Here is a 23,956-nt window from a genome sequence, read left to right as displayed (position 1 = left end):
AGCACAAATGAACATAGTTAAAGAAGCAGGAGAATGGAAAATTCTCTTGATAAATTCCAAGTTGCATGGATTGCAAAATTAAAATTCAAATGTTTCCACTCCACTGAAAATCATCTACTGAAAAAGTTTACATCTTTTCTAATGGGGCTAGCGATATTAGTCACATTGCAGTTGCGAAAAAGGAAGAGGGATGAAGAAATTTGACAAGAAAAATGGTTCTGTTGACAGGGACACACAGGAGGCAATTAAATTTCCAATAGCAAACTAACCAGGAGGCTCATCTGAGAAAGCACAGGAAAAATAGGAAATAGAGAAAGGGTAGGTTGGGAGCATGTGCTGGCCCTACAGATAAGATTCCCCATCACCCCCCGATACTTTGCACTACCCGTTGGCCTTTTCTCTCACTTTATTAGAATTATCTATCTGGAAATAACCTTAAGGGTAATAGTGGGGCTCTAGAGGCATAGAGAAACTGTCTGGTAAAGAGCTTAGTATATAGCACAATGATTCTCTTCATTAGACTTTTATTTAAGCATGAGAACTGATGTAATCTCCATTGAGGTAAGCAAATTCTGTCTTCCAGCAGGAAGATGAATCAGAAAACATTGTCCATTTTAATTACTCAGGTTTCTTCCTCATACTTCTTCCTGTCTGATTGCCTACATGGGAAAGCAATGTTTTGTAAATTGACTATATATTAAATTTTAACTTACAAGTGGCCAATTTTATGTACTTTTTACATGGGATTTGGGGACTTTGTCATTTTGAATGTATTGTGCAAAGCAAGATGAATGTTTGCCAACAGTGGAAACACCTGACTTGTCAAAGCAGCTAATTATAAGCAGGATAAAGGACATCTGGCTTAAAAGCAGTAGACATATAGGTCACATACTGAGAAAAATTTCTCAGTATGTGAACAGAAAAATATTTGGACAGGTTGACTGGGGAATTCATAGACTAGCACTTGGAGATTCTTAGGAAAAAAAATTGTTAAGATTAAGAACAGATTATCAAAATTTACATTGGGAAAATTGAGTAGGTAATATTCCCACGTTATTTTAGCCTTCCATAATTTTTATGAAGATATAGACTGACTAGATAAGTTAGATGCTCACATAATTTCTCTGCTGCTACAGCACTGCATTGTGTGCTGTGCTGCAGGTACATTCTGGTACAGCTCCAGGACCAGAGCTGCTTGGTTCTTGATATGGGCTTTCTAAGAGAGGGTGCTCCTGCAGACTCCCGTTAAGAATAGCAGATGAAAGATGGACATATGCTGAAAATAAAAAGTTCTCACGTTAATATCATCAGGTCAGAGTGCTGTGTGGGATAGGGTGTCCCTGGGAACCAGGAGTTGCAGGCCTGCCCAGGGTGGCAGGGCAGGGCCAGGCAGCCTGTCCTGCCCCACTGCCCCAGCCAAGGAGCAGGATTAGGCAGCTCCCTGGGAGAGAGGTGGGCCAAGGCTGGCTTTGGATGTCAGCCCATGTGGGGAGCTGGAGACCTGAGATTACCTGAAGCTACTACTGTCTGAAGTACAATTGCCTGGAATTAAACAAATAGTCTTACCAATTAAATGAAAGAATTATAATTATGCTATTTATTGAGTTTTTCTAAAAATGATCATAAAAGGTAGATTGAAACAGGGTGGGACAAACAGAAAAGGAAATTATTTCTTGCAAAGTTCCCTCTCTGCCAGCGAGCCATCTGCTGTTATGATAGAAATTCATTAGTGGATATTGATTTAATAAAATCCATAAACAGGCAAGTAGCAGAAATAATTTCTCTGCATTCAAATTGAGGTAAAGAACTCAGCTGTAGTGATTTTTCCATACCTATTTTTATAGAATATACAGTGCCTCCTGGATGTAATTTCACCATTGAAAAAAAGGGAAAGATAACTCAGGAATAGGATTTCTAAATAAGAACTGCTGTTTCCACTGTAGAAGAAGGAAAAGCAGAACAATTAACATGTATGTATACTTCCATATACCTAAGTCACCCTGAAAAATAAAAATAACAGCAAGCAGATCCTTTCCTATAGTTAAAACTTTAGGTTCTTGGAGGATCTCTTACATTTGTTTAATATTCATTTTGGTTTTGTTTGCTCTGCTTGTTCAAATATATGTTCAAATATATCTCTTAGTAACTCCAGTCAAGTGTGAGTCCTTTGTTATTCTATGTTATATAAAGACTATTAGTAAACAGCTCATACCTGGTTCTAGAGACCTAAGGGCAGAGGCCCTTCAATCCATGTCGTTATTTACCTAAGAAAGTTACTTTCATTCAAATCAATATATATCAGCTTTATGTGAATTATCTTTTTTATATTCACATTTAGATAATCTTTTCTAATTTTACCTTGAGTTATAATTTGTGCTTTAAAAAAATCCATAACCATATTTCAAAATCAGTAATACACTGCAGGATTTGTGTTGATGCACCTATTGGATCTAGCTGAGATGGAGTTAGCTTCCCTGCTGGCAGCCCTCATAGGACTGTGCTTTGTATTGGTAGTTAGAAAGGTGTTGATGGCACACCAATGTTTCGGCTGCTGCTGAGCAGTGCTCCCACAGCATCAAGGCCATGTCTCCAACCTTCCCTCCACCAGCAGGCTGGGGGTGGCCAAGATCTTGGGAAGGGACATAGCCAGGACAGCTGACACAAACTGACCATACCATCCATATTCCATACCATACAACATATGGTCAGCAATAAAAGCTAAGAGAAAGGAAGGGGGACATTTGTTATTTATGATATTTGTCTTCCAGAGCAACCACTACACCTGCTGAAGCCCTGCTTCCTGGAAAGTGGCTGGACATCACCTGCTGATTGGAAATAGAGAATAAAATTTTTGTTTTCCTTTCCTTCTGTGCACCTTTGTTTTTGTTTTGTTAAACTGCCTTTATCTTGACCCATGAGGGTTTTTTTTTTCCATCTTATTGTCTCCCCTTCCCAGCCCATCCTGCTGAGACAAGTAAGTATCAGAGAGAGAGAGAAGTGAAACCCAGAGATGGAGAGAGGAATAAAAAGGGAAGGGACTTATCCAAATACAGAGGCTGGCCAGGTACACATTTGACACTTTATTTCTGTGTGTAAATGGTAAGAAAATTCAGGAAGGCATACATATGAAGAAATGCTGAGAACTGCAGGCAGTCTGTACAATGTATTCCAGCAAATGCAAGGGGAATACGCACATATCAGTCACTCAGCCCTATTACAAACCAATCACTCTGTTGGCACATGGATTTGAGACAGCTTTGCTTGAAGATGGCTGGGATGCCTGCTATCATTTCCCAATGGAATTTAGTCTTCTGTTTGTTAAGTATCACAATATACACTGGACATCTATGGTAGATCACACTAAGATCTTGAGAGCTGATGTTTTCCCTCTTGAGTGCATAGGGATCTGAGGGATTTCTTTTTTTTTTTCATAAAATAATTTAGGTAAAGTTTTTTGTGGGGTCTTTTTTCTTTTTTTGTTTGTTTTTTGGTTTGGGTTGGTTTGGTTTGGTTTGGTTTTTGTTTTGTTTGTTTTGCTTTGGTTTTTAATTTATTTCGTTTTGGGATTTTTTGTTGGGTTTTTTTGGATTTTGTTTTTCTTGTTTTCAGCATCTCTCTGCCCAGACTGAGTAGCTGCAAATAAAAACATCTTTCTGTCATTTCTTTGAGAGAGTCATTCACAGACTTTCTCAGTATACTTTCTTTTCCATTTTGCATTCTGCAGGATGCAGATGGCAAGGTAGAGAGATATGGCTTTTGTAATTCTTCTGCTCTTTTACTAATATAGCTGAAAAGTCACTCTAAGACTAGTCTTGTGAAATAACATGAAGTTACTGGAAGTCCTTTCCAACCCTAACTGCTCCATGATTCTATGAAATAACTACTGTCTAAATTACAAAACCACTAAACCAGAACTCCTATCATTATATCTATATTGGCTTAAGGGGAGGAAAGGGAGCTAAGACACTACTTTTGCAGGTTATCTTATAACGAGCTTCCTAAAATACATCCTAAAGTACCCTAAAATTTGTTTCTAAAAACCATACTAATAGAGTAATAAACACATTAATAAGCACAGTAACATAGTAATAAGCACAGTAATAAACATGCAGCCCAGCATAAGTGTTGGTCCCACTGTCCTCCTCAGAGAGTCTTCATGGCCATGTGTAAACTGAAGTCCACAGGCCAGCTCCCCACCTGGGGAGGTGTGCCAGCGTGTGGGCGTTTGCTAGCAGAGCCGAGGAGTGAGCCAGCAAGGCCTGAGGGCTGGGATGGGCCTGAGGGCGCTGCTCTGGCTCCAGGGCGAGCTGGTGGAACCTTCTGGCCAGAGCAGAAGGATACAGTGACTCTGTCCTCGCTGCCGCCGAGGTGGTGCTGGGGCCACATGGTGGAACTCCAAGGCCAGGTGGCAGAGCTCATCCGGGAAATCCACACAGCAAAGGGAAATGGGCACCTACAAGGGCAGAGTCAGAAAACACTGATGAAACCATGAGGGAGGAACAGGCAGGACTTGACCCCTGGCTTTTTTGGAAGCATGCTGTAAAAGGAGTCATTCCTAGCACAGGAGAGAGGCTCCTTACTGGCAGCTACAATGTTGCTTTGGTTCCTTCTCAACACAAGTGATACCCTCAGAGCACAGCAAGTTGACAAAGATGTGCAGTGGCCCCTTGCCAGGCCGCAGGGCTTGGCAGGGAGCCCTGGGAAGCTTGGATATGGTCTTTTCCAAAACCCAAGCAGCAGCATTCCTCGCTCTGCCATACTAAAATCACAGGTTGGCAGGCAAAGCACCCCTTTTTTTTATTATTTGGGGATTTTTTAATTGTTTGCTTGTCTGTTTTGATCTCCCCCCCCCCCCCCCCAGTTATCTCAGGCAAAGTAAGAAGTGCCAATATCTGAGCATCTACAGATGCTTGGAAAAACTCCTTGCACATCTTTGGGATTCAGACAACACCAGCAAGCACTTGGATTGCCCCTGGCATGAGCAGAACAGTGAGAACTCAAAACTATGAGCCTGCTGACCTTGTCAGGGTGTCTGCTCAGACTTACCCAAACAGAGCTTCTACAGGGACAAAATGAAACCTGCCAATGCTGCAGTGGTATGTTTCTCCTAACATACATGTTAGGAGAAGGGCAGGTACATGCCTCCTGCCCAGGACCATCCTGTGCACGCCAGGAATATTTTCTCTAGTCAGAGCTTGGAATGATGAAGAACAGGGCCTGCTACATACCTGGGCTCCTTGTTCTTCTTCCCCTGCTTGGATTTCTTCAGTTGCCCACCCCTGAGAGCTCTGTTGACAACCTGCTCCTCTTCCTGCAGAGTGGCCCGTCACTGCCCTCTTCACAGGTTGCTTGGCACCTTCTGCTCTCTTGTGCAGAGCCTGGCAACCTTTCCATTCAATAGCATTGTTAGACAAGTGAAAGCCATGATTACCTGGAACCAAGCAAAGATAGGTAGTTTTACCTTTTCTCCCTAGAAAAGCTCCTTGGGTGTTTGCTTTCAGAAGCTACAGGAGGCACCTGCAATGCAAATGTGTAAGTTAGCAGGGGGCAAGGACCACCCTACCCAGTTGCTACCCTAGCTCTGAAAGGCACAGCCCTTGGATGGGTTTGCTCAGCTCAGCTAAGCCAGCTGTGGTGGGATCACTGCACGAAGTGGGATGGCCAACCTGCATGGGCCTTGCTTTGGCAGAGCTGCAGGCTGGTGGACAGCCTTGCTTGTTCCTGCGGCAGCAGCCCCACCTTCTGAGGGGGTAGGCTTTTATTGTCACTCTCTTTGTGCACTTCACATACCTCTGCTGTTTCTGGCTCTGCCTGTGGTGCTGGTGGCTCCTCTTCCCCCTCACTGGCCAGCCCAGCCACCTCCTCCCCAAGGAGTTCCTTGTGCTGGTCAATGAGGAGTTCCTCGTACTGGTCAATGAGGAACTCCAAGAGCTGTGTCACCTGCACACAGCAAAGCACTGGTTTCACCAAGGGGGCTGGTAAGGGCTCAAACAGCCTTTCCCAGCCTGACCCATGCTTTTGTGCAGGCAGCTGCAGCTGTGGGGCTGCTCTTCCTGGCTGCTGCCCCATGGCTTTGCTGAAGGGAGGAGGCAGCCAGGGCCCTTGGAGCAGCAAAGCTGGGGTGGGCTGTGGAGGTCGTAGCCGGGTGGTAAACACAGCTACCTTCTGGGTCTCCTGCGCCAGGATGTCCAGGGGCAGCTCCTGGGGTGGGCTGAGCAGGTTTGGTGCCAAGCAGATGGCCAGGTTCCCGGATGTCATCTTGCTTGTGGCCACATTCCTGCTGATGTCACTGAGCAGGGACAACAAGTGCTGAAGCAGGAGCAGGTTGGCCTTGGGTAACTTGTTGGCCACCCTGAGGGAATAGGAGCACAATGTTGAGGAAGTCATGTTGACAACACAGGTGTCCCAGGCTGATTTCACCCACCGCCTGATTTACAGCAGAGGGACTGCCTTCACTGACATGCTGCCACCTCCCTCCCTCCCTGCCCTTCTGAAAAAGGCCCCTGTTGCAGCAAGCCCAAGTGCCTGCAGGAAGGGGTTCCCTGTGGAAAATGCTCTTCTGTGCCCCTTTCACCCCTAACCTAAACCCCACAGCAGCAGGAGGTGGCTTGCAGAAACCATGGCTATTTCAGGCAGTCTATTGCTTTGCAAGCGAGTCCCAGCCTGTGCCAGTCCCTGCGGAGCAGGCAGGTTGCTGCCACACTGACTCTTTCAGTGCTGCCAGCCTCTCCTGACTGCTGGGCTTCTGCAGGGCACTCATCCACTCCTCGTAAAGCTGGACATCTAGGAGCTTGAAGGGGATCTTGTGGAGGAAGTCCTGCAGTGCCAAGGGCGCCATGTGAGTCTGTGGCCACTGCCCCCAGCATCCCCAGCCCTCTGGCTCATGAGCAGGCGGGTGGGTTTCCGCTTGTGCTGAAAGCTGCAGGGCTCCAGGTCAGCCGGGCTCACCCTGAAGATGACAGCCAGCAGGAGCACAGGTTGACTTTCGAGGTGGACCTTCACTCCTCTGTCAAGGGCCTCCCTGATCTCCCTGGAGGCACGCTCGCTGGCTGCCTGCCAGAAGATCCCCTCCGTGGATGGCCCGTGCTCCGTCAGCAGAGCCAGCAGGTCCTGCAGGGACAGAGGAGCAGAGCTGCTGGGCTGGAGACAGGCCCTGAGGTAGGTGCTGGGGACAGACCCTCTCTGGAGGAGCCAGCGGGGTGGGGTGGGTTGGGATGGGATGGGATGAGGAACCTCTGGCCAGGCCGGCTTATCTGGATGGGCTGGGGCAGCGTGCCGTCCTGGCTGCAGAGAGCTGCCAGGAGGATGGCTGAAGAGAGCCCCCCTGCCGTCAGGGCCCAACGGCCCCAGCGCCTCTGCTGCAGCCGAGGTCCTTGGCCACGCAAATGGCTAGGGTAGCCTCCTCCTGCTCCTGCGGGTCCCACCTGCTGCCAAGGGAAACAAAGCAAAGAGCCGTGGAGGAGAAGCACCAGGAGAGCACTTCCAGACTCCCTCAGGGCTGTCCCCACGCCGCCCAGGGCATGGGAGTGGTGGTGGTGTTTGGGAACAAGGGGCCCCGGGGCCCATCTCTCTCCTGCCACAGAGCGATGGGGATGGACGTGCCCTGCGGGAAGGGCAGCGGCAGCCCCATCACAGCACATGTGCCCACCTGCAAGAGCAGGAGAGAAAAGCCATTCTGCCTTTGTCCTCTCTAAACTCACCATCCACATGGCCATGTCCACCTTCACTGCTGGTGGGAACGGGAGGTGGCACCAGCCTGCAAGAAATGCGCTGCGCTCACCAAGCAGCCTGCAGCAGCAAGGGCTCTGGGTAAACTGCAGCAGCCCCTAGTTGTGTGTGAGAGGTGGGGATGGGTGAGATTGCACCTTTGGTGAGCCTGACATGAGCCTGGCGCTGGAGCAGCTTCTCCAGGCTGCTGGCATTCAGTGTCATCGACTGGGCAAGGGGAAAAGAGCAGAAGGTGAGGAGTGATGCAGCTGATGCTGGGCTGGGGCAGCCGCTGGGGGCAAAGCAGAGGCAGGAGGGACACTCACAGCACTGTGGCCACTCAGCTCCTTGAGCACCAGCTTGATGGAGGGCAGCTGGGTCACCCAGGCTTCTCCATTCCTTCTGGTGGTCTGTGCATGGGGAAGGGGCAGAGAAAGAGCTGTGTGAGACCCAAGCCAGCTCTTCCCTCTGCTGCCCGCCTGGGGAGCACTTCCACGCTGCCCGGAACAGCTAGTAGCGCCCGGCAGTGGAGTCAGAGCAGCAGCAGTGGCAAGGACGGGGCGGGGCAGGTGTTGGCAGAACACAGCTGGAAGAAGCAGCTCTGCCAGCTGTGCCCACTCAGCAGTGGGGGCACCTGTGCCCAGCTCAGAAGAGCTGTTTCAGCATCGTTCGGATGCCACGCATGGAGCATCACCCTGTGATGGGAGCATGGGCTGCCCAGGCTGCAGTGCCAGGCAGGGCTTACCCAAGGAGGGCGCTGACCCACAGCTCCTTCACTGCCTGGGAGCTGCAAAAAGAGAGGAGAAATAGCCTTAGTGCCTGCTCTGCCCCAGCCTGCAGGCCAAGGTGGGTGCCAGCACAGCTCTGCCCTGTGGGGACGTCCAAAGCAGCAGGACGATGCCCTGTGGGGCAGGACAGAGGTGCTGCCCACCCCTCTGGTGGGACGTTGCACTGAGACTCACCAGGAGCTGCAGGGCCACATGAAAATGAGGGAGCTAGTGGTCTTCCCTTCCTCCTCCTCCTCGGCAGCATCCCCGGCTGAGCCGTTCCCGATGCTCAGCACCTGAAGCAGGCCCAGGGCCAGGCAGAGCTGTGGGCGCGGGGTGCTGCCAAGTCTGCAGAGAGGAGCAGCAGGGAGTGACCTGGAGGTGGCCAAACCATCTGGCTCCCCTCTAGAGCCTGCCTGACACGGGCACGTCCTCAAGTGCATCCAGCACCAGGGTGTCAGGGGCCTGGGGCTGCGCCTTATCTGTCCCTGCTCTGGTGCCTGGTGCCAGAGCCAGGGCTTAGGAGGAAAGCCAGCTGGGCTCTGAGAGTCTTACTTGGCCTTGGTGATGGCCACAGCGTCCCTGAAGAGGAGGAGGTCCCTCTTCTTCTTCTGGCCATGGCCCTGGGTCACCCGCACGTGCTCCTGCAGGAGCAGCTCGAGCGATGCTGGGTCAAGTTCACATTGCTGCACGGGGCCAGGGTCATCCCTGCAGAGTAGATGGCATTGGGCATGAGCAAGGTGGCTGCTGTGGGGCCCAGCTGTGTCAGTGTGTCCTAGAGACATGGGGGAACCCACCTGGACCCACAGCAGCAGAGCCACTGGCCCATCCTGAGCTGGCCGGGAGAAGACACGCGAGTTATAAACGTGTGGGAAAATACTGAGAATGGGAGTGCTCCTCCACAAGAGATGGGCATCCCCAGTGCCACTCAGGGCTGGCAGACACAGCACCGTCCCTGCAGGCACTGGGGCCGCTGCCGGGACAGCACCAGCTTAGAACGGAACACCATGGTGACCTCAGTTCATGGTGACCCGGGGGCTCAGGTCGGGCAGGGCCCTATGGGGCTCTCCTCAGTTTGCCCATGTCCAGCCCTGGCCCTAGGGACTACTCCCTTACAACTGCAGTGCCCACCAATGGAAAGTCATGGCACCTGCAGCCATGGTCTTCTGACTCACAGGACCAGGGAGCCCCATGTCTACCATGCACACTGAGGCAAAGCCAAAGCATTAAATGCCTCTGTCTTTTCATCCCCAGTTTTCAGTGACCATCTTAATCAAGTATCGGTCCGATCTTTTCCTTAGGCCTCTGCTTGTCATTAGCGTACTTCAAAAAGCCTTTTGTTGTTGCCTGACAGAACACGGGCCACTCTAATCTCCAGCTGAGCTTTGGCCTTTCATGATGTCTCCCTCCACGTGTGAGCCACAGTTCAGTAGTCTTCGTGAGAAGCTCGACTTTGCTTTTAGAGAGCACACCATTTCTTTTTCCGCCCGAGTTCCAGGAGGAGTTCTAAGCTGCTCTTCTGCCATACCTGCTTTGACTTCCATTGACATTTCTCTGGTATGGAACTCACATATGCGAGTATTTGTGCCATTTCCCTCTCTCAGTGCCTTCCACTGCACAAATTCAACTGCCAGGGACAATCTGAACCTTAATTGTAGAGTATATCAACGGTTTGTCATTTTAAGTCTTATATAACTTGGCAGTTTTCCCTGGATCTTGTCAGTTCTCTTTTTGAGTGTTTACACATGAGCATAATAAATGCTACAGATAGCTGTGGCTGGATCTCAGACTATATGGCCTGTAGTTTGAAATCCACAGCATGCCACAGAAATCTGCATGTACTTCAAGAAAAAACACTTCATTTGTTTCCATACATTTTCTCCTCTAAAACATAGTCTCCTTGGATGTAAAAAAGAAAATATATATATATATATAGGTTTAATTCTATTATCTGATCATACATAGAAAATGACGGATTTCATATCAGCCTACTTAGCTGATACATCCAACATATCACAAATTTCATATCAGTTTATTTTCCCTAACTCTTATATTGGAGGCATAATTCCTGGCATAGCAGTGCTCCACACAAATAAGGACTGACTTGCTTGTAGCAAAAGTATGGAGAGTATTTCTTTTGACTTTAGAAACTTCACTTGCTATCTTCAAGATATCTAGAATGAGGCAAAGTCAAACGATATTAAAGAAATACAAATACCTTTAATTTACAAAGACAAAATCAAGAATAAAGTGTAGATTCTTTATCCTAAAGCATGCATCTTTGTTATGTTGCTGCTTGTGAATTTCTCATTCCCTATTTTTGCTAGGCTGTCATCTAACATAGAGCAAATTTTTTTTTCTGCTACTACTTACATGAAGATAGTCACTCTTTGGATCATGAACAAACCATGAAGGTTTGTATACCCATATTTCAGCATGATTTTTTGCCTTCAAACATCCTTTTTGAACACCATGCATGTCTGGAATAAAAATTCTAGACACACATGCATATGAAGTGGGAATGTTTAAGGATAAGGAATGGAACTGTATGTTCTTTATAGGATGATGAAATACAGCTTGATTCATCAAGAATGGAAGCAGATCATGAAAGTGATGTGAATAATTCCATCTGTAATTGAAAGAGTTCCTAAAGCACCATTTTGCTCTCAAGTACTTTGTACTTCAGAGGTAAGTAGCCTGGACTGGAATATCTTCACAGTGCCGGTACCAAGCTAGAAGCTGTTGTGTGAATAGTTCATAGATGTGCTTTTTCACTAGCATCCTGCTGCATACTTTTTAGGTTTTCCTTTTATTCTGGTTTTAAACAGCTTACCTCCTCTGGATTTTACTCTAAAATTCATATTTCCAAATGTGCCTAACAAAACTTTTTAGACTAATACAGATAAAGGGCTGGTGAGAGGTAAACATAAATTTGGTGCTCACAGGCCATGAAAGATTATTGTTTCCTCTGCTTATAGCTGAATTACTTTTTAATATTAACTTTGATTCCAAGTTACCCACCTGTAGTCACGATATGAGATCAAAAGTGGAATGGAGGCTTGTATTACATTAGTCATGCGTTATACTATTCATTTACATTACTGGTCATTAAATGTCTGATTTTGAATCTTCGCTATTAAATTAGGTTAAAATTTCTTTAAGCAGCTATGAGGAAGAAAGCTTAAATATTAGTATTCAGTTATGTATTTTGCTACTTACTGAGTTAAATAAATATAGTAAAACCTTAAAAAGTGACAATAAATCAAGCAGTGCTGTAAAATGCTATCTATCTAACAACTGTACCAGAACTAAAGAATCGGGAAAACACTTTCAAGAATAAGGTCCCAAATATTTTGTTTACATTTTTTTCATGTCTCAATTTTTCGAAAGTTCTAGCTAACATCTTCCAGTTAAACCAATCACACACCTAATTGTTGGTCTGTATGCCTTTTAGCTTGTGCCAGACTTGAACAGCAGCAGGGAAAAGAGATAGCTCTAAGAAAGTCCAAACAAATCAATTTCATTTTCATTGCCTTTGGAGGCCCTGTGATGTTCTTCACTATATGCAGATTTATGCTAAAACACTGATATTCATTCAGCTATTTCATTACACATCACTTGAAATTATATTTTCTGCATGATTAAGGGAACCACTTTCCTTATCCGAGCAATCTCAAAGCTAAAAATAAACAAACAAATAAATAAATAAATCTCAGTGTGATTGAGCAGAGAAGTGGGTTCTACAGAGGAAGACATATTTAATTGCTATTCTTCAGCCTCAGTGCTGGAGACATCTTGCTCAAAAGTTGTCATTTATGACGTTGATGGTAATAGCCTAGTCAGAGATCCTGAAGACTAGGTTGGCACAGAAAAGCAGGACTGCCCACAAAACAATGCCCAAGCAAAGCCACCCTGGCCACAGGATTTCAAATGCTCTTAGCGGCTGTCAGTGCAGTAAGTAGGCTTCCAACACACTCTAATGAAACATTCCATGCGTATGGAATGTAATAATTACTTTAAGGAGGAAAACAGTTATCTCACGCTACTGTGCCTTTGTCTAAAGTTCCCAGCGGTGCTGAGATCTTTCCTGGAAACCATAGTTGTCTGTGTGCTTGGACTGTGAGAACAGTCTCCTGGACACTTTTGGGTCTGATACAAACAACAGCAAGCCAAACAACCCTGGGCATGGTTAAGGAGTTAGCATAGAGTAGGGGCTATTCCCCCTAATTAGCTTACGTGAGGCCATGCCTTTCTGGAAGTGGGCTTGAAATTACAGACACGGTTCCACACCAGCTGGCCTCAGTGCCAGAGATGACATCCTGGTCCTATTTACTTTCCTAATGCAGACCTAGCCCTCATGCTCATTAGCTATGAAAACTTAGCTGTTCTGTGATATATCCTCACGTAGAAATAGTAATAGCTCTGAATAAAGATGTAGAATGAGAAAGGATTTTCTATTACAGATTAACCAGAAAATCTGTTTTTTTTTCTATTATTTTCAAAATGAAAGTGGCATGGCTTTGTCTTTATTTATTAAATAAGCTACTTCAGGACAATTTTTCTGATGTAAGTCTATTCAGTTCCCAAACTAATATAGAAATTTGATGATTTTCTCAAATTTAAGTAAGCATACCTGGAAAAACCAGACACCATACAGGATTTTAAAACATATGAAAGCAAAAGGATACAGTTGCCATGATTTAAAAAAAAAAAAAATAATTATTTGTAATTTCTGTTAGTATTATTTGGAAAACTTACCCTAAATGCCAGAAAGATTATTGTTTTTCTGAAATTCAGATATATCAAGCTAGATAATATTTTTTTTTTAAGACACTGTACTCATCCTCTCCCCACAAAAAAACCCCAACAAAATAAAGACAAACAATCCAACATGGCAATTAGAAAAACACTGGTCAAAATGATGCTTTTTGACTGAAGTTGCTTAAACTTAAACTGCAGACAGCTTTTCTTCCATAATGTGTTCTAGCACTGAGATAGCTTCATCTCACAACGAACAACTCCCTCTGCATCAGAATCAGACATGACAAAGACAGTTAGAAAATAGTGCTTCAAGCTGATCAAAATGAAAACTGGTTCTTTCTGGACATGGTGAACTGCCAGCTATTATGCTGAACAGACAGATATTGTTTTCCCGTGAAGGTTGATTTATAGAATAGGAATGAATGACTGTTCTTTTTGCTACTGAATGGACACATTTGCCCCCAGACAGTTATTCTTTTATATGGTCATGTTGAACTCCAGAGAAAAGAGCAAAAATACCAGTCTGAATCCTGCCATAAAACCACCAGTTGAGGCAAAATTTCATAGTGTTCATCACACTAATTACAAATTTGGTATTTTTTCTCCTGTGTGGATGAAAAAGTCCAAAGTAGAATTAATTTGCAAAATGCATACTTGCTACTTTACAGTGTGCAAAATTGTTTCAGTACATTAGGCAGATGTTTTAAGAAAGTGGCAAATGTTGTGTTCCACTCTAAGAACTGGAATCTTCATAGCTGTACAGGGGAAAAGAAAAATCCCATACAAAGGGAACCTTTGATGACTTCCTGCCATCCCCTGATGTCTCAACATGAAGCCCTAATGTAGAGGGCTGAAGGAAGTAGAGATGTGGGAGACACTCCTGTAGTCATTTTGGTGATGCTTCTACCCATTGGCGTTTTATATTATGCTGCCATAACTTAACTTTCACAATACTGACAGAGTCAACTTCATTCTGTTTGGGGCATTCAGGCGTCTTCTTTTGGGTTGCCAGTTTTGTCCTCCCATACATGTATTAAGCAAAAATTTAAGACAAATTATACTCGGAGATGTCTAATTTCTCACATATTTCTATTGAAAATATCTTTGAAATCAGGAAGGGAAAAGCTACAGGAACTCACAAAGAGCCCATATTTAAAGCAATAAATGACATTTTTCTGTTGTATCTGATGACTGAGGTCAGGAAAATGGGAATAAGAAAGTGGTTTTGAAGCTTTTCTTAATAATTCAAGTAATTTAAAAATGAAATTAGAGGTGTTATCTGCAATAGTTTTCTTATTAAAAAAACTTTAATACAACTGCAGAGCTCTGTAAGCCATTATTCTTTCTTCTTTTTAACCTCAACTTTTTCTCACAATTGGTCAACTTTTGCTTAAGACCTTGCTTTCTGCTCTTGGTACTGCAGGAAACAAAGTGTCATGGAAATCCCTACAGTCCACTTTAGATGTTCCTTCTGTGGATTAGGATATTAATTTAATTGAAGTATTAGAAGGTCATGCCTCTTGTGGTTTCCCCCACTGCTTACAGCCATAATAACAACATATTGCAGACAGAAGATTGGTGTAGCTTGTTACTCAGGGATCCCTGTAATGCAAGGAAGTTACCAAGGGGAGATGCAGAGAGACTAGATATATCTGAATCAGCTCCTTCCCTTCCATTCTGTTTCCCTGGCTGAAGAAACTTGAAATCAGGGCAAAAGCCTGTCAGTTTTTGCACCCCTTTGATCCACAGCTTTCTGAAACATGTCTTTATGTCAGATATAACTAGGACAGTCTTTGAGGCTAATCAAACTTGTGTTGTAAGTCTTCTACAGAAATACAACATTGTACCACATCTCTCTCCTTCTTAGCTCTCTTAAGTTTAAATGTAATTTATTTTTATAGTGGTAGAAAATGAGAAGTGCTACTGAGAGGAGTGGTCACTACTCATTACATTTCTCCAAATTAAAAAGTCTGTCTAATAGTAACCTTTTATCTAATGCAAATGGGGACACTGAGACAACTTATTGTCTGTGTGGAACAGCACACCCAAACTAATCAAATATGTCTAGATATTTTCCTTAGTAAAAGAACGTAAGGTTCTGAAGCGTGCAGTCATAAATTTGCCATAGATTCTATTTGCAGTGTGTGAAAAGAAAGGTACCATCCTTCATGGTGAAGCCAGAAAAAAGAGTGTACAGTAAGCACAAAGGTGCAGAGTAGGGGGATGGAGGACATTTGAAAACTGTCTCTTATTCCCAGTGCATCCACCTCCTATGGTATTCATGCCAGCAGCCTTTCTGGCTGTCTGCTCTTCCCTTTGTAATCCTTCTTCCGTAACTGAGAATTCTCCTATTCATGCATTCCAGGACTACTCTGTATTCCAGCAAGCACTCCTTTGCTCCACCTTTTCCCTAGTCCCACAGTTAGTGATGATGATGTGTTCTGACAAATATTATTACAAGAAATCTCAAATGTTGCTTTCTTGCAATGTTTTTCCTTCAAGCTGGTGCTGGTTTTGGCTAAGGAATCTTCCTCCATATCCTCACTTATGTCTCCAGTCTGTGATGGATCTTTGTCATCTTTGAGTCATGGGTGAAACACTTGAAGCACTACATTTTCTTCTCTGTCCCTTTCTTCGTTTTTTTTTCACTACCAGGATTTGACAACATTACACAGTTACCCACTATTCTCTTTTGAAAGCTCCTGTATCCTCTCAATGTCAGCTGGGATGGTTGACATCAGACTGGATGTGAGTGTTTGCAACTCGGGTGTTTACATCTGAGCCACTCACTCACATGTTTTGCAGAATTTCTACCGAACAGGATACAATTTATCGCAGCCTAAAGTAGACGCCTACATTTTGTCACATGAGTCATACCCTAAACTCCACTAACTATACTATCAAAAATTCTGTTGTTTGTGATGGAAGCTTACACAACCAGCTCAGATGTAGAAACCTCTATTGTGGCCCTTAAAGTTAGCTGTGACAGATGCCACTCTCGGACTTGTTCCTTTTTTTTCCTTTACATCACACAGCTTTTTAATCAAGGAGAAACTCATCACAGGATTGATGACGGACTTCTGCAGGCAGATGTCCTGTACTGAAGGCAATGTAAACTGATGGCAACCTTAATATAACTGTGATATCTCCCTTGCCTGCCTGTCCTTGAAACAGTGTGAAATGCAGCTCTTTCATTTAGCAAAACTACTTTTTTAAAAATAGCATGAGGGTCATGAACTCTACTAGCTCAATTTGAACAGAGTCACTGTTCTTTCCTTTTTGTACTTGATGTTTGCTTCTGGCAGACAACTCTCATGTGTCAGGTACTGTAAATGACCTACAGTAGGCACCAAGCCACCAAGGTGATAACCTCATGATTCTTCACACTGTTCTGCCTCTGTCCTGCTTCATCACCTCGGTGCCATGTATTAAGTTGGCATGGTTGTCTCCCAAAGGCAACTGTGGAAGCCTTTCTCCTGGGCTGGAGTCATTGGACTTTTTTTCACAAATAATGTAGAGGTCAGCTTTTCACTGGCAGGCTTAATGTGTCATATTAAAGTTTATCTTTGCTTCACAATGTAAATTTAATTTACTAAGGTGGTTCAGTGGTGTAAGAAAATCTAATTTTCAAGGCAGACACTGATACTGTTTTTCAAAGTACAAACAAATAAATCTGAGGACCTCAAATAAAATTTCCCAGGATTTCTAGAAAATTCATTTCCATGCTTTGCTCTTTTGACTGATTTTGATATCTTGAAACAGAATGTCTGCGTGTCTTGTGAAAAATGTAAATGAGATGGAAATATTCAAAAACATGATGAGCAAATGAACATATGAAGCAGTAGGGCATTTATAGAATGGCAGAGATCCAGAGATTCCTAGCGCAGTCATGTAAGTTTATGAAAGTCTTCATGCAGTTTGGTCATAAACTAAAATGCCTCACCATGGATAGCTGCTGAGCATGGAAGTAGCCCTCATCCCTTCCATGGGGTCTGACCCTTAAATACTTAAAACATGTCCTTCTCCATTAAAAAGATACATATCAGCAAGGAACAGAAAACATGGCAGAACAGCAACTGAAGCAGCAAGAGCAGTGCAGGAAGCCCTCAAATAGCTACCCTCAAAAAGAGAAGGTGGTGGCCAGAGCAGTGTGGAGCTGAACTGCTTCAGGAGCATGCAGCAGCACCAGTACAGACAGGCAGGGGACTTCCAGTATAATGTAAACTGTATGAGGAGCCAGCTAACAATGCTGATCCCTACCTCAATGAACACTGATGTCAGACACACAGCAGCAAGGCTAGCAGAGAAACTGAAGGTTTTGATATGTTGAAATATACCTACCCCAGAGAAAAAAAAACCTGTCAGAGTTAATTGAAAGCTACTAATCTCTAGTGAGAGGAAATAGGAAGGGATTGGAAATGAAAGGTAGGGTGATAAAGGCAAAGTTTTGGCCAACAGGAAAGAAAACGGAATATAGGGTAATCTAGTGCACCAGAGTATTTAAACATATGCTTAAATTTTAATGTACAAGTAATCCCATTGACTTCAACATATGCTTAAATGCTTTGCTGGATCAGGGCTTTAATGTACATTTGAATTAAACTGTAACATGATGATTTAGAAGTGAGCTCATTTCAGGTTTCACTGGCTAACCAGAGTTTTGCTTAACTGACATTTGGAGTGGGGATTTTTAATGAATGTCTAGGTGCTTCAGAAAGCAATTAGGCTGTCATTCAGTAACAGCACTTTTCTCTTTAAAAACTAATTTCCCATTCCAGATTAATATGTTCCAGATTAAGCTTGGAGGACACCATTCTGCTTGTGCAAAATGATACTTAAAATAGCAAATATGTATAATAATAATATATATTTATAATACAATAATAAGCAAAATTATAGTTAACATAACAAACATATATAATAGCAAACATATAACACACGTTTGCTATTTTTGTATATATCATTTTTATATATATACTTTATTTCCAGTCACTTCTTCAACCTTTTAGGTGCCTACCAAGAAGGATTGAAAGTTCATTTGACAATGCATACTCTGGTTAGTACTCCATATTAAAATATGCAAAGGAGACTGTAAAGAAAAAAATCATAAAAGAAAGGAAATAAAACAGGACTAAAGATAAGAAAATTGTAATAATCTTCAAAAAAGTTAAGATAGTGTCTGTCCCTTTGCTTAAGAGGTTCTGAATATCAATATTCAGAGCAGTGCAGTTCACCAGCTGGCATTGGTGGCATCAGCTGGAGACAACTTTGGCTGCAGTGCTTTCACCGATCTCTTTCCCCTCTCTCTTTGCCAGCAATTTGTTGCTGAAAGCAACTGGCTGTTTTAGCTACATCTGGGAGCAAACCTAGACTTGCTACTGAAACCATAAGACCAATGAAAATAACCATCTAGAACTCATCTGTGGAAGACTGGAATTATTGTATGTGTTTTTATGATGCAGTGTTTAGTATTAAGCATGTTAGCCTGAGGAAGGAAAAAAGGAGCATGCAAGCATGCTGTCAGCAGAGTTTGATACACAACCAGCACGCATACTGGGATAGCAGCAAGTAGGCCTAATTCTCCAGCTTGAAGTGGAAATAAACTGAAACAGATAAAATAAAATGTTGAGCTAATGCAGGGAAACACATGGCTAGATACACGGTTAGGGGTATTTGTTGCATTAAACCATTTTTCCCTGAGGCAATCTTTCTGATGGCAATTAGCATGGCTGGTATTTTGACAATGCTGCCTTTTCAAGCAAGTCTAATCAGGCCAGTGCTCAGTTCCTGGAGGAAAATGGATAACAGGTGCGAAGTCCAGCTGGGTTGGTTGAATTAGCCCGACTGGCAGAAGAAGACCACAGGCTAATGTTCACTGTAAGAGCAGTTGGGTTACATGGCTCAGCTCAGAATGTGGTGCTGGGAACCAAACCTGATGCTGAAGGAAGTAAGGACTGTGTTAAAGTTCACTATGGATCTATGCTTAAGAGATTGAATCAGAAGTGAGGGGAGTGAAAACAAGTAGCAAAAGAGTACAGTCATTTGTAAGATGGATCATTTCACAAAAAAAGCCAATACAATTGGGGGAAAAAAATGGGCATTAGCAAAACACCTTCTTCAAAAGTTATACCCATTTAAAGTGCCCTGTCATTTCATTTACATATCTGTTATATATTTCTCTTCTTAACCCTTTAATTAAAAAAAAAAAAAGGCACATCATTAAATGCATCTCATTTCAGGAAAAACCTTTAATCCTATACTAAAGTGTCACTGGCTACAGAGACATCCACAAACTTCCAATTGAGCACTACTGCTGGCAAGGGAACTTGATTTATGTTGCTGTGCCACTGAATCCTTGTTTCAATTCCTTGTGAGAGTAGCAGACCACTGGGTGTTGCCATGTCCAAGGAACTGTAGAAGTGAAAGCATTATATGGGGTCAGCATGGTGCTCTTCCCAGAGTAATGAAGCCTGTCCACCGCCACTGTTCTAACGCAGCTGTATGGCAGCTGGGGCTTGAGCTATGCATTATACATGTGAGCATAACATTAGTGATGGACAGATAGCTTCTGGGAGGAGTTCTGTCACATGTCATGCTGTGCGTAGCTGGATAGTGATAGCCACACTGAACCCTTGGATTTCGGTAGCACTAATGCCACCAATTAGGATGGAAAGAAGACTTTCTGTCTGTCCTATGTTTATATTATATTCCATGCTGCAAGGTTAATGTTGAACTTCTTCAGTGGCTAGGTAGGATTTTCTACTCTCTGCCTTTAGTGCATAGTACAGTACCTACAAAGAACTTTTCCTCTTAGAAGCTCTGGAGGTTGGCCACAGCCACACAGTGTAGACATGGTGTGCCGATACTGCTAAATGCATTACTTTCATTCAGTATGTACAATGTAGGTGTCCTCTTGTGATTTCCAAAACTAAGCCAGACTGTGGATTTAGGATTACGTGAGGGCTTTTTTCTGAATCAGATTAACAGGGGTTGTAAGGGGATTTCTTTTTCTCTTTAGTCTGACCATGTTCACTTTCTAAGATCGTCTGGCAGCAGAATCATAGAATAGAGCTAGGTTGGAAAAGACCTTTAAGATCATCAAGTCCAACCATTACCCCAGGACTGTGAAGTCAACTAAACCAAACCATGTCACTAAGGGCCTCATCTACATGGTTTTTGAACACTTCCAGGGATGGTGATTCTACCACTTCCCTAGGCAGCCTGTTCCAATACCTGACAACCCTTTTAGTGAAGAAATATTTCCTAATATCTAGACCAAGCCACCCCTGGTGCAGCTTGAGACTGTTTCCTCTTGTCCTATCGCTCATTACTTGGGAGAAGAGACCAACCCCCACCTCACTACAGCCTCCTTTCAGGTATTTGTAGAGAGTGATAAGGTCCCCCCTGAGTCTTCTTTTCTCCAGACTAAACAACCCCAGCTCCCTCAGCCATTCCTCATAAGACTTGTTCTCCAAACTGCTCTTTTCCTTCAGCACATTATAGTTGTTGATTTTAAGTCCTTCAGCGCAGATCCTGAATTTGTTGCAGGCTGCTTCTCAGTGTTACTTAGAGGTAGCATTTGGAATAGAAATTCTGTGAACCTTTCAAAGGTAGATATCTATTTCATCATTGAATATGGTTTTACAGATCTTGATGCAATAACCAAGTGGTGCCTCTAAGTCACACATCCATTTAGACTTATGTTTAGCAGAATTACCTGCCAACCTATCTTGAGATATCTCTTCTGAAACAAGCTGCTTCATTTATATCTTCTTGCAAGATCAGTAGAAATAGAGGAATCAAGTTGTGTTTTGCTGAGCAAATCTCGAGAATTTTCAGTGGAATGCAAATAATTTGTTCTCAGTCCATGGAGATTATCACCAACTGAAACTACAAAATAGCATTCTTTCTCGAAAAAAACCCCAAATAATCTGTCTGCCTCAGTTCATTCTGTTACTTGTGATATAAAAGGGAAATAAATCTACATCCTCTGCCTACTAGTAGTCGCTTGGATGGTGTAGTAGGCAGAACTGGTGAGTCACACGATACCATCTCATGGACCCCACAGTACAAGAGTGCAGATAGCACAGACCGTTCCTGATGGCGTCAAAGTAATGTGAAGACAACAGACACCTCTCAGAAGACCTAGCTCATTGAAAAAACTGTCCCCATCCCTTAACTACAAACAGCACAGCATAGTTTAGTATTAAGCAAGGAACTAAAAATGGAAATGGATTTTCCAAATCTTAAAGAAGTTTTCAGCATGTCATCTCAGACTTTTGGGTTTATCCCTGATCCCTCATGTTTAGCCAAAGCTTTGATTGTCACTCTTTTTCCAGAATCTGTGCTGTATTGGTTGCAGCAATGACACTGCCTCTTCTGTGTTGGACAATTTGTTTCAGCTTGTATATCTTGAGTTTAGGTATAATACAAGTAGAATTAGGGAGAATATAAGATACTTGTCTTTCAGTAGCTGTCTATATCTACTAGTAATTTAAAAAACAAACAAACAAACAAAACAAAAACAAAAACAAAAATAAAATAAATTAAAAAAAACAACAAAAAACCCCAACAAAACAAAAATGAAAAATAAAGCCCACAAATGCTTAAATCTTGGATTGATGATTAAAGTTTTTTGCAAGTATCTATTCGTCATGGCAGAATACCCAGAAAGATTGTATATGGGTAGGAACTTGCAAGATAGCTTTTTTTATGAAAGGTGTAAAAGTGCTTCCTTCCCTGTAGCACTCACAAATATCACAGTAAAACGTTGACAAGTTGGACAGGACAATATTTATATTAGTGTGATAAAAATAAAGCTTATGAAGTGCTATAAAAACAGGTGCACACTTCTTTGGGGAAGAGAATGTAAAGACAATGTGAGTGAAACCGATCAATGAAGGCTTCTGCTCCGAATCAGCTCGGAAGGAAAGGGTACTGTGATGGCTTTTATTCTCCAGTGTGAGGAACTGCCAAAATAACGTCATTTTTCCCCCCTAATGTTGTCAGCAATAACAACACAGCCATTTTAAATTACTTCAAACCATGTAAAAGCTCCATCAAGATGTCCAAAATCACTTTCACCAAACAGCTTTCAGCTGCTCTTTAGGAGTCATTACACCACTATACAGGTGAAAAGTTCTAAATCCTGCCTGTGCTCCTGTGAGTCATGCAGTGCTTAAAGGTGTTTATTTTTCTGAGAAAGTATTTCAGTTTGCCACTTGCAGTTAAGACCAAATTGTTTAAACCAGAACTGAGCTTCTCCAACAGCTGTCATTACTAGCAATCTAATAAAAAATTTAAAGTGTCACCAATACAGTGCAGATTTTTGCTGTGCTAAAAATTTCTTCATAATATTTGCTGTTAAACCATTGCAAAACCACTAGATGTTCTATTGAATTTTTTGAAAAATCACACTAAGCAAAGACAAAGACCTTAGTCTTAATCTTTAAAACTAGTAATTTCAACCACTGAATTAAAAAAATATTTTGAGAAACATGAGGCTTTTTAATAACAGCCCACAACATGCAGGTCAGAAACAGCTTTATATATTTGCTAGGAAATGTCCATGCTGTCAAAAGGGAAAAATTTGTACTGAATGTTAATGTCTGTGAAAGCTAACAGTGGGATTTCTTTAAATGCAGCTGTCTAAAAATTCAGAGAATTAGGCTAATGGACCCTTTTCTCTGTATTTCTAGGAGGAAATTCATTCCTTTTACTGCACCATGCAGTTAGCTATAAATTGTGCCAAAAGATTAGCGGTGGCCAGCCCTTAAGCCACTGATGTTAGGTGAATGACTCACTTTGCCTGTAGGACACACACCTGTCCATGTTCTAATGACACATAGTTTTGCTGTTCCAGCAGTAAAACACACAATTTGAAAATTTGTCATGAGAGGCCTAGTTGCTCCCATCTGGATCAATGTAAATTCTCCAGTTTACTCATGAGCAAGGCAGAGGCTAAGCAACACAGAAAACTCAGAGTATGGAAAGGAGTTTTGCATATCAGATAATGAAAACACCCATAGTGGTAAAGGCACTCACATTACTTATGAGATTTTTATTGCCTGCATCTCCTGAGGGTGTAGATATTCAGTCTCTGAGCAGTATGACATGAAAGGGAAAGATGCTGAAGGGTTCTGAAATCTATGCTCTTTCCTGACCAGCATTTTCCTGTTCCAAACAATCATTTACCAACCCTGTTAGCCACAAAGCAATCCATGCAACTACTGCTATTTTGTTTTGGTTTTCTAAGCCAACAGGAGAAGAAATAAATAACATAAGGAAATGTATTTCTTCACTTACTTGATTTGGAAGTTTTCTAGGTCACATCTGCTCCCATTGGTTTCTGCCATGTTCTGATACTAAACCATCTGGGAGGTAGTGAGGAAGATATCCACAAAGAGATTCTTACGGAGGAGTATCATAAAGTGGGTCACTCATTAGATCTCTTCAGTTGAATACTAAATAGAAATAGGCCTATATGACAAGAGAAGCACTGAATATGCTGGGATGAGTGGCACTGCACGAGATAGTGGACCTGAAGGTGGGAGTGTGCAGAAACTGTAGCTTAGAGCCTCCTGCAAATATTTGCATTGACTCACAAGCATGGGGGTTATGATTTCTAATAATTTCTCATTATTACTGTGCTTTCAGTTCAAACTGTTGACTCAGCCTCCACTTTCCCTCTTTCGTAGATAAAATTTAAAAGTGGTTTGGTT

General features: G+C 43.0%; 1 protein-coding gene across 2 annotated transcripts; it reads right to left on the bottom strand.

Annotated features, from left to right (window-relative positions):
• Positions 1–3,611: 3,611 nt before the first annotated feature.
• LOC115610452 (T-cell activation Rho GTPase-activating protein-like) lies at positions 3,612–23,613 on the bottom strand. 2 transcript variants are annotated; one of them, XM_030491978.1, is made up of 7 exons: positions 23,541–23,599; positions 8,453–8,494; positions 6,163–6,352; positions 5,791–5,940; positions 5,462–5,517; positions 5,229–5,386; positions 3,612–4,453 (listed from the first exon to the last, which is right to left on the bottom strand). In XM_030491978.1, exons 1-6 carry the CDS (start codon positions 23,588–23,590, stop codon positions 5,266–5,268), a joined length of 609 nt encoding a protein of 202 aa, XP_030347838.1. In that variant the 5' UTR covers positions 23,591–23,599; the 3' UTR covers positions 3,612–4,453; positions 5,229–5,265. The 2 variants fall into 2 exon arrangements, with proteins under 2 accessions (XP_030347838.1, XP_030347848.1); XM_030491988.1 differs by lacking the exon at positions 8,453–8,494 and having other exon boundaries at positions 23,541–23,613.
• Positions 23,614–23,956: the final 343 nt, after the last annotated feature.

This window comes from Strigops habroptila, chromosome 1, assembly GCF_004027225.2.
Source record: "Strigops habroptila isolate Jane chromosome 1, bStrHab1.2.pri, whole genome shotgun sequence".
Classification (NCBI taxonomy): domain Eukaryota; kingdom Metazoa; phylum Chordata; class Aves; order Psittaciformes; family Psittacidae; genus Strigops; species Strigops habroptila.
Note: the sequence above shows the minus strand (reverse complement) of the source record. Positions and strands in the feature narration are given on the sequence as shown.